Source organism: Diospyros lotus, chromosome 8 (assembly GCF_014633365.1).
Source record: "Diospyros lotus cultivar Yz01 chromosome 8, ASM1463336v1, whole genome shotgun sequence".
Taxonomy (NCBI): Eukaryota; Viridiplantae; Streptophyta; class Magnoliopsida; order Ericales; family Ebenaceae; genus Diospyros; species Diospyros lotus.
Window position 1 is genome coordinate 38,974,053 of NC_068345.1, and position 13,182 is coordinate 38,987,234.

Genomic DNA, 13,182 nt, shown 5'->3' on the forward strand with positions numbered 1-13,182 from the left:
CAAACATCTTCAAAAGAACAGCTTTGAATGTCCGGTCACATTACACGTTGCATGCCCTTGTCCTAAGACAGCCTTCTCTTGTATCTCGCCTAGGGGTGTTCGTGGTTCAGTTTGGCCGATTTTGAGTCGGTTTAATACACCAAATCGTAGGTTTGGTTTGCTACCAAATCAAACCGAACGATTTGATTTGGTGTGAAAAATCGAACCAAACCACACTGCATTTTGCGGTTCGATTTGGTTTGGTTTCAGTGATTTCAACACAAGGATCAACTCACTGAACAAAGTCACTGCAAAATGCATTCTCAATACAACAAATTTAGACTACTTTATTTGGATCAAGGCACTTAACAGACACACAAATAACTAGAACAATATAATGTTAACAAAACAAATCGAAAATCCAAGCTAATACAGATATACACGCTATAGCATTTTCTGAAAAATAAGTAAAAATGCAGAAAATACAAGACGTCGCTGAAAGGAAGGATCGACAGCTGCTGAAAGTTTTTCCTCAGAAGCATTTTGTGACTCAAAATAAGTAAACAACAGAAACATTAACTGTGTGTGTGTGAGAGAGAGAGAGAGAGAGAGACTCGGCATACCCGCAACTGGCGATCGGAATGGGAGGAGGAAGAAGGCGACGGGCGTCGCTCAGTTTGAGGTGTGTCAGCCGCGACCAGAGCTTACGACGTGGGGGCTGCCGGTGGGTTGGCGTCGATCGGCGATGTCCGAGGGATGGGGGAGAGAAAGACGATGCAGCAGATGGGTGGGTTAGGGTTTGGTTGGGGGGAAATGAAGAGAAAGAGGAGAGGTAGCCCGTAGCCGAATACGAAGAGGGGCGGGTTTTATATTTATAATTTTTATTTTTTTAATTATATATTTTATGGCCGGTTTGCCAAACCGCGAACTGCGTCGTTTGGCAGCTTTTCAAACCAAATCGAACCGCCAATTCAAAAAATTGGTCGGTTCGGTTCGGTTCGATTCGGCCAAAAACTGCGGTTCAGCGATTTTTTTGAACACTCGATTCTTGTCGTTTCTCTCCACAATCAGCAATTATAATTAATTAATATTAATATTAGAACCTAATCAGTAGGGATCACATTAGTTTATTAATCAAAGTGTTTTGGATCGTATCATGATCAGAGCATGATGACATTACAATAATGTTTCAACATCTCGGGGTCATATAAATAATAATAATAATAATAATAATACAAAATATATAATAAATTGTGCTGTGAGAGAATTTATAGTTTTTTTATTTAAAATTATATTTTCTTTAATTGAGTGGATCAATTTGTGCTAATTGATCTTAAGAGTGATTAGTAGATCAATAATCATTACTGGGTCCAAACTTGAGTTGCTTAATTAGTCATATATATATATTTGGCTACAATTAATTAATGTTGAATATTGATTCAAAGTTGTTGATGTAGTGGGTTGATTGGGTCAAAATTTTGTTTATTGATTTAGTGGATTGATTGGGTCAAAATTCTATTTACTGATTTAGTGGGTTGAGATAATTTTTTTTTTAAATTTAAATTCAGTAATAAATCTTATTTTTTTATTATTCAGTTGACATGTATTGCCTATTTAAAGACATGATTATATGAATAAAATAATGAGGTTATAGCCTTTCACATTCATATTTTTTTTTAACTTTTATTCGTTATCTCCATAACTACCGATGTCTATAAAATTCCAACATTAATATCAAACACGAAAATTACGAACATAAGATTTAATTTCAACCTCGTACCTGATTTTTTGGCTTCAACCCAGTGAATTTGGTGTCAGTGTTCCGACTTGCGTCGCACACAAGCTATTCCTTTTTAGCTTTTCTTCTTCACTTCAACAGTACTGCTCAACTTTCCCAATTTGCAAACCTTGCATGTGCTGGAGGGGGAGATTGTTGGAGTCGTTGGATGTCCAGCCTATTAAAGATTAAAATAATAATAATAATAAACTATAGAGGAAGAAAGGCGGTGCATGAAGGCGGTGGAACACACACGCACATATAAATATATATGCAAAGTTTGCTAATCGGGAGAGTTGAACAGAGTGGTGCGGCGCAGAAGAAAAGCTAAAAAGGAGGAGCTTCTGTGCGACGCATGGCGGAACACCGGCTAACAAATTCACTGGGTCGAAGAAATAAAATAATAATAATAATAATAAAGTATGAGGTTGAAGTTATTTGGAGTCATCAATTTGTCTCTAGTTTTAGATTATAACTGTGTAGAGTTGTAAAGATTTACTAGGTAAGTAATTTTCTGTAGTTTCCATTATTAATTATCTTGAGTTTCGATATTAAACTTGGTATCTGATCGTTCTTGATTTTTTGACAGGGAATTTGATTCGAAGTTTTGCCTGTAATTTTTCTCTCTATATATATTAGAAGATTTTGTACGTAAAATTTTGTGTTCGTATTCTTGTGTGTTCATTACTCATGTTTAATATTTGCACTTGATTGATATTTAATTTGTGTAATTAATTTTTTTTTTTTTTTGCTTAAAAAGTGGTATATATTAGAGCGCCGAATAAGTATTATTAAAGCGACGCCAAATGAATAACCCATTCTGAAATGAAAATTTCTGAAACCTCATTTTCATGACACAATTAATTTCTCAGCTAACAAATTTCAACCAGAGATCTTAATTAATTAAAAGAAATCTTAAAAGAAAAAAGCTTTAGAAGGTTGAATAAAGCAATTAATCAAGAAAACTAACTAATAAAGACTGAGTTAAAAAGGGCACTCCTCTAGTTTTAGCTTTCCTTTTGCTTCTTCTTGTTCTTGATAGAGGGGTTCATTATAAAGAGTAAATGTCTAAATGATAATATATATATATATAAGCAAACAAAAATTTAATTATAAAAGTTAACTAGAACGGTGGTTTTTTTTTTTTTTGAAAAAAGAATGGTTACATAATCTTAATTATATAAAAAAATATCAAAATGTTGTGTAACATATTTTTGGGGAGATTCTTTTTTTATATATAAAAAATGAAATATTATTAATAGATGAATCTCAATCCAACCCAATTCCCAATCATAAAACTAACTTAGGTGGGCATCCTCAAGTAAAATTAAATGTGACATTCCAAACAAAGCTAACAAACCAAAATAGATAATTTTTTATGAGTTTAATCCTGAGTAAAATTATTCTACTCACATCATACATACTGTGCTATGTAAGGAGAGGCCCAAACCAAGCTGGCATGCCACGCAAGTTGACCGGCTTGGGTCATTTATTCATTTTTTTATACGAAACTTGTGGGTCATACAAACCCTTTAATCTAGCATGGCCAATGGGGTTAGTGGTTGTGTCTAGTCACATTTATGAACAACTAAGTTGACCACGACTTGACCTATTTAACACCCTCTACTCGTAAAGGAAGATTTTTTTTTTGAAGCAATCTTGTCAAATTTGTAAGTGTTATTAGGATCTTTATGTAGAACTATTGACTTCTGTTTTTGAGCGACATCAGCCAGGGGAATTAAAAGCTTGGTGGGCTCTTAGCCAAGGAACCTGTGGAATGGTTTGCCAAAAGCAGCCCCATCTTCATTTTCATGAATTTATTCATTGAAATCACACTTTGTAGATCCAACTTCTATAATTAATATAGCTTTTTTTTTTTATGGGTTCATTGAACTGAGATCAATCAATTTCATCAAGATTGATTTTCTTTTACATAATTGTCATTTTTATTTGTATATATATACCATAAATATCCACACTAAAAAGTGTAAAAAAGGTTCGGACTAACTTGGTGTAAACTTTATATATGCTGGTATAGTCTCCCAGAAAATCCTATCAAATATAAAATCTCCTTTCATGCTTCACTTTAGTCCATATATTTTGATCCATTTTCATTCCAAATTAAAACCAAAGCTTTTTAGAACCAAAAAGTAAGGAAGAAAATTAATGCAGAGAAGATCATACATAGGTGATATGGATGAGATGGCCTTAACATTTTATGACAAATATGATTTGGGCGATTTTAAAGACTAACTTAAAGGAAATCGGGCTAATGATTTCGAGTCATCAACTTTGCTGATGAGGCCTATGCTTTTTCGGGCAAATTCCTTCATTTAAATCTCGGAATTAGAATTTTTTCTACTTTTGAAAATAATAGATTTCCTAATAATTTTCATTAGGGAGTGAATTTTTATATGCCGTTTTGAGAGATTTTCCTTATTTCTTGCTAAATTTTAATTCTGTAATAAAATCTCAATCTTGTTTTTTTGGTAAGATTCGAGATTTAGGGTTTTTGAATATTTTTCAAATTATAGCCTATAAATTCTTTGTTATAGGAGGTTTTGGATCAATTGATTGATTTTGAATAAAATTTTTATTGAGATTTTCTCTCAATTCTCTTCAATTTATTCGGTATTCTTCAAGAATCAACGAATTATTGTTTGAGTCCTATAATCCGGTATTCATGAATGAATCAACAGATTATTAGAAGGATTCCGCTACGTCAATAGGTAAACTACATCTAGACCTGTAAAACATATAGCCTGATAAAAGAGTAAAACAATGATTAAATATTGACCTAAGAAACTTTCAGAGAAATTTTGTCAAAATTATTTGTTTGGAAATTTGTAAATGAACATATATATATATATAGGCATATATATAGCTTCCCCATATATAAAAAGGTTCAAGACTGCACCTTGTCCCCCTACAATACATCTATCAAGTCAAGTATATATGTATATAATTAAGAACTACAAGTGAAGTTTCAAGGCCAAACCCACCTGTATTTATCCCTAGAAAATGGCTCTAGTTAAAGAAAACATCAACATCCATCTTATTCCTGTTCCTGTTCACTAAATTCTCCACCATAACTTATGGGTGACTCTTACACAACACCAACCAGGCAAACCCTAGTCAGAGTTTGCCTTATTGCCTCTCAAGTACCTTCCCTTTGCTTGCATTGTTGGGTAGATGAATGAATGAATGAAGACCCATCACCTTCAAGAACCAAATTAGGGATTAGCTGAGGTGGGCTTTCTCCATTTTGGCCTCCAATATGGTAGGAGATCAATGGACTATAGTACTCAAGATAAGCTGTGTTCTTGATCACAGAATCCTCATCATTTTCGTGCGAGTTTTCTATAAGTACTGAATCCTTAATGTTTGAACCACATTGTCTGGGCTGCGTTTGGAAGAAAACCTTGGAAACCACCAATTCGCCATCTTTCTCTTCCTCATTGTGGCCAAGATGGTATTGGTGCATAACCCAGTTGGTCTTCTCTGGCTTCCTCTTCCTGCCATAATTGGTGTAAAGCACTAGTATCTTTTTGAACCCTTTCACTGCCCCACCCACAAAAACTGGCCTTGTTTTGCCTGTTTTATGCCACCTTGTTTCGCTCCCATCGGCTTCTGTGTTCACCTTTCTTCGCTTTCGATTTCCCGTTGTGTAAGCCTTTGAAGGCCGATGGAAGAAATGGCGGATAAGGCCATCTTTGCTCACACCTGCACCATTAGAATATTTAATGTGCAAATTAAGAAAGAAATACAACACACACACACACACACACACACATTTACACTTTCTTGTATGCTCGATCATATGATTATATATAGATCAGAGATATGTGGGAATCATATTCTACCATATATATTAATTTGAGATGTCTATATATATATATATATTTATGTTACAGAAAATTTATATATGTCATTGACAAGGTACCGTCTATATATATTGGGATCCATTTGATCTGCAGTCTGCCTCCAAGTCAAGAGTCAAGCAACTTAACATATGCCAAGTTGGTCAATAGACTTGCGCGCGCTTCTTGCGGAAGCTTGAAATTGTGCACTAGCTAGCATTTGTGAAAGGGAGAAAAAAAGAGCATAATAGCTAGACTTGTGTTATTCAAAGGGAATGAAAAATAAATCATTTTATAAATTTAGAAGTACTGGTATATATATTATTTATGTTTCCATGGCAAAATCTTTTTCCAAAATACACTTTGAGGATTTCCAATTAGTTCTCGCTGCGCGTGTTTAATTAGCTTACCCACCGAATCAATTATAGCCCACAACTTGGCAAACAAACCAGAAAGAAATTATAATTATAGCCCATAGATTTCCACTTCTTACTCTCAATATATCTAACACCCCAAAAGCTAAAAGAAAAGACGTGGAGATTAACAGATTTGTGTGAGCAAAGTAACATTCATAAGTAATTGAAGTTGATCACCTGGTAGCTTCTCTGGATGCGTGTAACAAATTCCATTTTCCCCCTCAAGCGTAGGAATAAATTCGTCGATTAAGGGATGAAGCCTACGGGCATCAGAGGATACTTTTGCCTCTAGATGTTCAAGAATTTCTTGGTCAGAGGGATCAAACTTCACTCCAGCCGGTAGCCCTGGCAAATCTTGAATTCCCCCCTAATTGAAAATTTATGTTCATACAGAAGAAGTTCATTTACTTAATAACAATAAAAAAAAATAAAGGAAATAATAAATAAATTAAATGGAGCATGAAGAAAAATATTTACAAATGGTGTAAGACCTGATCGTGTAATTCTATATTATGGCCACATGAAGGGCAGGTTATGAAGCGAGTTTGATCAGGTTTTGCATCGATAAGAGTACGAGTTTCTCCGGAAGAAGGCGAGATTATTTGGATGGCCCTTTGATCATCAGAGTCATTGCACCATCTCATCTCTCTTGTTTTGCTCTATGCCCATCCCATAAACTGATTTCCTCCACCAATCAAAACTACACAAAGAATAACACAAAGATTTTGCATGAGATAAATAAAAAGAGAGAAAATTAATTGAATTCTTCCACTTCTGGTTCTCTCTTGCCTGTGATCGAACCGTGTTGCCAAGTTTCAGCACACGGAGAGAGAGAGAGAGAGAGAATGTTGTGAATTAGATGGTTTGAAAGTAAAAGACAGAAAGAGAATTGTAAGATATTAAAGTAATAGCTTCCTTGGAGTCTAAGTTTGGTTTTGTTTGGGTGTTATCTACACACGCATTTTTGGGAATAAATGCAGTTTTGTTTTCGTCCTTTTTATAAGGTTCTCTGATTCCATGCATCTAATACTACTGCTCGAAAAAGGGTTATGGAAACAGAAACAAAACCTGATATACGTCATTTAATTAATTAAAAAGAAATTAGGAAGAAGAGCTAGGGTAGAGTACAGATGGGGCAACCTAGCTAGACAGTTTCTTTTGGGACATTTCACCTCTTTAGAGAGAAAGAGAGAAGGGGCTTTAGCTGCAGTGTCAACCTAGAGTGTCCTTAAAGCCATATAAATTTATATAATGTAGAAGTACCATACATCTTCCATGTATACATATATACCAACAAAAATGAAAGTAACCAAAAGGAAATTTACACCACCCAACTTCCATTCATCTACGTACTAATCCATTTCTTCACGTAGACTTCTCATGTCAAGCAAGGAATCTCCTCCCCCCATGGACATACACACACACACACACATTTATGTTTGTGTGTAATCATAGATAACTTGCTTTTTCTTTTTTTGCTATAACTTAATTAAAATTTAAACCATAAGAGAAAATATAGAAATGAGGGCAATTACACAATTGGGTCAAGCAAATCAAAGGTCCTCCTGAAAAACACCAAAAAAGAACACAATACAATAAACCTTAAACCTACCTAATTGGGTGTTCCTAATTCATTGTTAAAGCACAATACAAACCCTAGTACAATAACATATATATATCAAGCATTTTATATCCCATTACATAGGATTGATTACATAAAATCTAACTTTTTTATTATTTGCATTTATAATTTTATTTTATATAATGACCAAGCTCGTGATCATATAAATGTGTTCTACCAAATTTTTCTTCTTCCACCTCTACCTTTACTTAGATTATTCCATTCCATCCGCTAAACTTCTCACCCATGAGTCTCTGGATTTTTTTCTTGCAAATTCTAGTAAAGAGATACAGTTGTTTTCATCATATCGCCTGCCGAATGACCATAGCAGATTGTATGTACACGACCAAAAAATTTAAGTAATGAATCTGTTACTAGCCAAAAAAAAAAAATTAAATAATGAGGTGAGATTGAGTATAAAGTATAACAATATGTTATATGTAATGATCCCTAATTTAGAAGGATATATGCTTTTTCAAGTATTGATATATATATATATACTGTATCATTCGTGTATATACATAAATTGGGAATATAATATACTGTGGAATCAAATGCATACAGCATACCCCCAAGAAAAAAAAAAAACAACAACAACAACAAAATGTATTGTCTGCTGCGACACGTGGGTTGTTTTGGAGGTGACAGGGTGGGGGTTGCAAACTGTTTGAGAAAGAGTTTAATGTGGAGGAGTGTTTCTATGGCCGACCTAGCTCTCTATATACAAGCATAATATATATATATATATATATATAAATGCAGTATAATTAAAGTAAGCTTATTAGAGAAGCCACGCAACAGAAAGCTCCTTGGGGAGGAAGCTTTTTTCAAATTTAGGGTTTACTTTAACGTATGGATGAGGGTTTTTAGGATAATTCCAAGGGGCTGTTTCCCTATTTGCACACAACCATACGGCTTTTCCTCTCTCCTTGTACATAATTGTCTTCATTTCGGAAGCTCCCTCTCCCTCCCCATATGGTAAAATATAGTAATTAATAATCGCCAACAGATATTGACAAACTCACACATGTTAACATATTAGATAAACATCAAAATTTTTATTTTGAATTATTAATTTTTGTGGCTCAATTTTCGATTTAATTCATCACTTTACAATAAACTACGCAATTATGAAGGAGTCATTTGAAATGATGTTTTTCTCTTTTTTTTTTGTGTATTACTTTTAGTGTTGATTTTCATAATAATATATATATAAATTGTTGCATCCAGGGTTGCCAGGGGTGGGTTTGTGTTCATGGTGTTTTGGGTTTGGGATTTGTTTGTTTTTGTGTTGATTTTTGAGTTTTCTTAGCTAATGGGCCTTTGGTGTTGTGGTCTGGCCTTATGTTGTTTGGGCCACAGCCCATGAACTATCTTGAAGTTGCCTTTACTTTCCCCTCTCGTAGGTGGTGTGACCAATTAGCTTAGACACTTTTAAGATTATGAAATTAGAGAAAAAAAAAATAAAAAAGGGATTTCATTAGCATAACCATAGAATATATAGCCTAACAAGGCTCCATTTGTAACATTTTTTTTTCTGAACCAAGAATTATTAAAAATAAAAGTTGGCTTACAAAATTTATATGGGCTTGTTTGATTGATAACCTTTAAAAATATTAGTGTCATTAATTATAAGTCGTAAGATTTTTTTATTTTTTTTTTGATAAAAGGGTGATAGATTTTATTAATTATATATTATATATTATAAGTCATAAGATTGGGTGTGAAATTAGTTCATACTTACCCATCAAAATAAGAATTTCTTAGACAACACGAATTATTATTATAACAGGGTGTCGGGCCAAATTAGTTACAAAAATACGACCAGCAGGCTTTGTGTAATATAACCATTCTGGAATTAGTTAGTGATTTGATACGGTACGAATGGTATAACAGCAACATGCATCATTGTGTCCACATTATAACCAAATTCTGTGGGCGTCTTTGTTGAATTGATTAAAATTAGTATAAATGTTATTTGGAGGTTTAGAAGTAAAAATTAATTAGTGTGATATTTTTTATATTAATATATTGTATTGATAAAAAAATATCACATCAAATCCCATGCACTCTTAAACGTGTTTCTATGTTGCCCCCAATTTCCATAACATATAAAATATTGGTACTAAATAATGCTATTTATGAATGAATTCCGTGTAGATGGAAGAATGCAAGTCACTAGTGATTACACGTTAAGAAAAAGAAAATACGTACTAAAGTTAGTTAGAAAATTGTCACAGCTAGCTGTCATGTCATTTTGAAAGCATATTGTGCATAAAAATTTATACAAGGCATGCACTTTGAAGCTTCTTCAATATGATTTCCAACTGACCAAAACACCAACGTTTTGATTTGGGCATCAAGAACTCGTCTTTGGAAGTGATCATCGATGAGATGGTCAGGGCTAGAAGCACCAATATATAACACCCATATATTGAATGAGAATAGCAGGCAATATTGACTGATCATTGGCTCATTGATTTTAGATATCCATACATATAACTAGCTAGATACCCATTACTCCCATCTCCAAATTATTCAAAATAGCAGCTACTTGAACAATGGAAGGCCTATTCTTTCTGCAATTGCCAACACAAGCTGATGCAACCTTGGCCAATCTTACAAGAGGTTTCATATCAGAGGGAATGACAAGTCTTGGGTCCAAAAGTTCACCTAACTTCATTTCTTTTATCAAAGGCAATGCCCAGTTGGCAAGCAAACCACCTTCACTGCATCTCCCACTCAAAAGCTCCAGCAAAACCACCCCAAATCCATAAACATCCGATTCCTTGGAAGCACCTCTCCTCCCTGCAGCAGCCCAATACTCTTCATCCACGTACCCTTCGAGCCCTCTCCTTTCTTGGGATGCCAGTGAAGATAGCCCGTAGTCACATAATTTGGCAACAAATTTCACATCTACTAGTATATTTGAGGGCTTGATGCAGCCATGTAGTATGGGTGGCGCCGCCACTTCATGCAAGTACTCGACCCCCCGAGCCACCCCGGCAGCTATCCTCAGGCGCCGGCCCCAGTCTAGCAAGGATGCAGCATCAGAATTTTGGTGCAGATAATAGTCCAAATTCACCATGCTCACAAACTCCATTACGAAAATTCTCTCAGCCGGCGCCTCTGAAAATCCTAGAATGGGGACTATGTTGGGGTGGTGGGCCAGGGAAAGCCATTTGAGCATCGAAGAAAACCCGAAACTAGCGGCATTGCTCAAAACAAGCCTAGGATGGATCCTCTTCACAGCAACAAGCTCCCCGTTGGGTAACACAGCCGCGTACACGGTCCCGAGTCGGCCTTGGCCTATGATTCTTCTGCGGTTGAAGCCATCAGTGGCAGCATCAATATCCATCAGCGAGTACGGCGATGCACAAGCCTTGGCAGCCATTATTTCTTCATAATGATCGTCAACTGGCTTCTTCTTCCACAGACAGAAGAGGATGACAGAGAGGATGATGAGAGAAAAAGATAGCATGGCCATGACTGCATCATAAGCAATCTCTTCACCATGGCTCATATTGGAGAGAACAGAAGAGACTAATTCTTAACTTTGTTGTGTTTGTTGGCTGACTCTTGGCTTTTGGAGGTGAGTTCTAAGAGATTAATGGGAAGGAGGAAAGGCAATTAATTAGGCTGGCTGCCAATTAATAAACTCTATCTCTGTCAATTGGGGTTATATATATATATATATATATGCGTGTTTGGATGACTATGAAAATGAAAGGGAAAAGAAAGGAATCTAACATTGACAAAAATGTGTACTCTTTGAAAAATTAGGGTTGATTGGTAAGAGTAGGAAATCTAGCAGTGTTGTTTAGATGTGTTGGGTCCATGGTTGGCTGCCCCTATATATTATTCAAAAATTGAATGCTCAATTGATAAAATTTTGAACATAATTTCGGTACAGAAATGACAAATATATTAATACTTAAGAAAATATGCTTATTAAAAAAAGGGTATAACTAAAAAATAAAAAATATATATGTCACATGCATTGTGTACTTTAGAAAGAAAATAATAATTTGACTTATTAATTAGTACTCTACCTGAATTTCTGCTAAAAATGATGGTATCTGAGAAACTAAAATATCCCATCTTAATTGAAGAGATTAAAAAAAAAAAGGTAAGAGTTGTCAATGAGGGTTAGAATATTTTCGTTGCAACAACCAATGGAAATATATATTATATATATGGACTTCACCTAAAATATGTGAAGTTTTCTATTGATTAGAGACTTTCTTTGTACTCAGTTAGGGGGGGCATTTTGAAGGCTTCTGAATATCAAAAGCATTGCCTAACTTTATAAAAAAAAAAAGAATATCGAAAGCATTGAGTTAACTTTGCTTGAATTGTTTTAGACCGTCCAGTAGTTGAATGTAGGCCCCTATGTCACTTAAAGTCATCAAGAGAAAAGGTCAAACTACACCTTAATTGGGTGGGAAACAGCCTAATTAATAACTAATTGAAGAGAATTTCTGTCCATATTTTGTATAAATTCATCACTATTTACAGGCTGTAGTGAGAATAATGGATAATTGTAATACCCAGGAATAATTTGAGAATAAAAATGATATCTGATAAAGGGCATAAATGAAATTTTGAAAAAAATAAGACTATAGGGTACACTAACACAACTTTGGACGACCGAATTAGTCAAAGGGAGTACCCCGGACCCTAGATAGCCAAGAAAAATGGTATAGTATCAACGAGTGATTTAAATTATGATTTTTAGTGATAAAAGAAATGAGATCGGGAACAGTTTCGGTACAGCAAAAATACAGCTGCCAATTAGGTCGTATTATCGAATTGTTATAGAAGATATCCGAAAAATTAATGAAGTGTGTCTAGGACTAATATTTGATGTATAGAACAACTCTTAAGCAGTTTCAGGTTGAATCGAGAGGATTTGAGGTCAAAACGATCAATCGGGCCTAAATGTAATTTTCTGAATTTGTCCGAGGGAGGTCAAAACGGTAATTTTTCGAAAGTTTCAAGGGAGAAATGAGAAGTACTAATCTTGAGGGTCTTAGTGATGGTGCTAGAAAGATCAAGGGCTTGAGGATAAGGGCCAAAATACAAAAGAAAATTTCAAGAGGGCCAAACTGCAATTTTTGAAAATCTGCCATGGCAGATCTGGCCGCGAATTCGGCCTTGAAAATTGGGAGATTTGGGCAGCAAATCTCGTCAGGGCATGGCCAAGGACGGTCCTGGTGGCGTGTGGGAGGAGTTTTGGCTAGAAATTTGCCACGTGGGGGTCGGATTTAGCCTATAAATACCAAGGGTTTTTGGCCGAATTTGAAGTATCAAATTGCTCAAGTTTGAGAGCGAATCGAGGGAAGCCAATAAGGGACTTTTGATCCTTGAGGCAAGAGGAGCATTTCTGGTAAGTTTGGTGAATTTTCGAGGTGGTTTGAAGGCGTTTCGAGGGTGGTCAGAAAAGCGAGGCGATCTGCCTACCGCCGCCTGTATAATCGGCCGTTTGGTGGCTTTTCCGGTGGCCTTTTGGCCTGAAACCGGTGGGGT

General features: G+C 35.2%; 2 protein-coding genes across 2 annotated transcripts; both read right to left on the reverse strand.

The window, feature by feature from the left end:
• Positions 1–4,599: 4,599 nt before the first annotated feature.
• On the reverse strand, positions 4,600–6,991 carry LOC127807227 (NAC domain-containing protein 73-like). The gene is made up of 4 exons (XM_052344907.1): positions 6,822–6,991; positions 6,524–6,732; positions 6,210–6,399; positions 4,600–5,479 (listed from the first exon to the last, which is right to left on the reverse strand). The coding sequence occupies exons 2-4, from the start codon at positions 6,674–6,676 to the stop codon at positions 4,914–4,916; spliced, it is 909 nt and encodes a 302-aa protein (XP_052200867.1). The 5' UTR covers positions 6,677–6,732; positions 6,822–6,991; the 3' UTR covers positions 4,600–4,913.
• Positions 6,992–9,847: 2,856 nt separating this feature from the next.
• On the reverse strand, positions 9,848–11,285 carry LOC127807226 (serine/threonine-protein kinase-like protein ACR4). Its single transcript, XM_052344906.1, has one exon. It carries the CDS (start codon positions 11,174–11,176, stop codon positions 10,160–10,162), a length of 1,017 nt encoding a protein of 338 aa, XP_052200866.1. The 5' UTR covers positions 11,177–11,285; the 3' UTR covers positions 9,848–10,159.
• Between the last annotated feature and the right edge of the window lie 1,897 nt (positions 11,286–13,182).

Bases quoted from the DNA above. Each gene is read 5' to 3' on its own strand.
- LOC127807227 (XM_052344907.1), bottom strand. From the start codon at position 6,676: ATGAGATGGTGCAATGACTCTGATGATCAAAGGGCCATCCAAATAATC. The intron at 6,400-6,523 runs GTCTTACACCAT...ATTTTCAATTAG, and splicing joins ATATAGAATTACACGATCAG to GGGGGAATTCAAGATTTGCC. The intron at 5,480-6,209 runs GTGATCAACTTC...CTAATGGTGCAG, and splicing joins GCATCCAGAGAAGCTACCAG to GTGTGAGCAAAGATGGCCTT.
- LOC127807226 (XM_052344906.1), bottom strand. From the start codon at position 11,176: ATGAGCCATGGTGAAGAGATTGCTTATGATGCAGTCATGGCCATGCTA.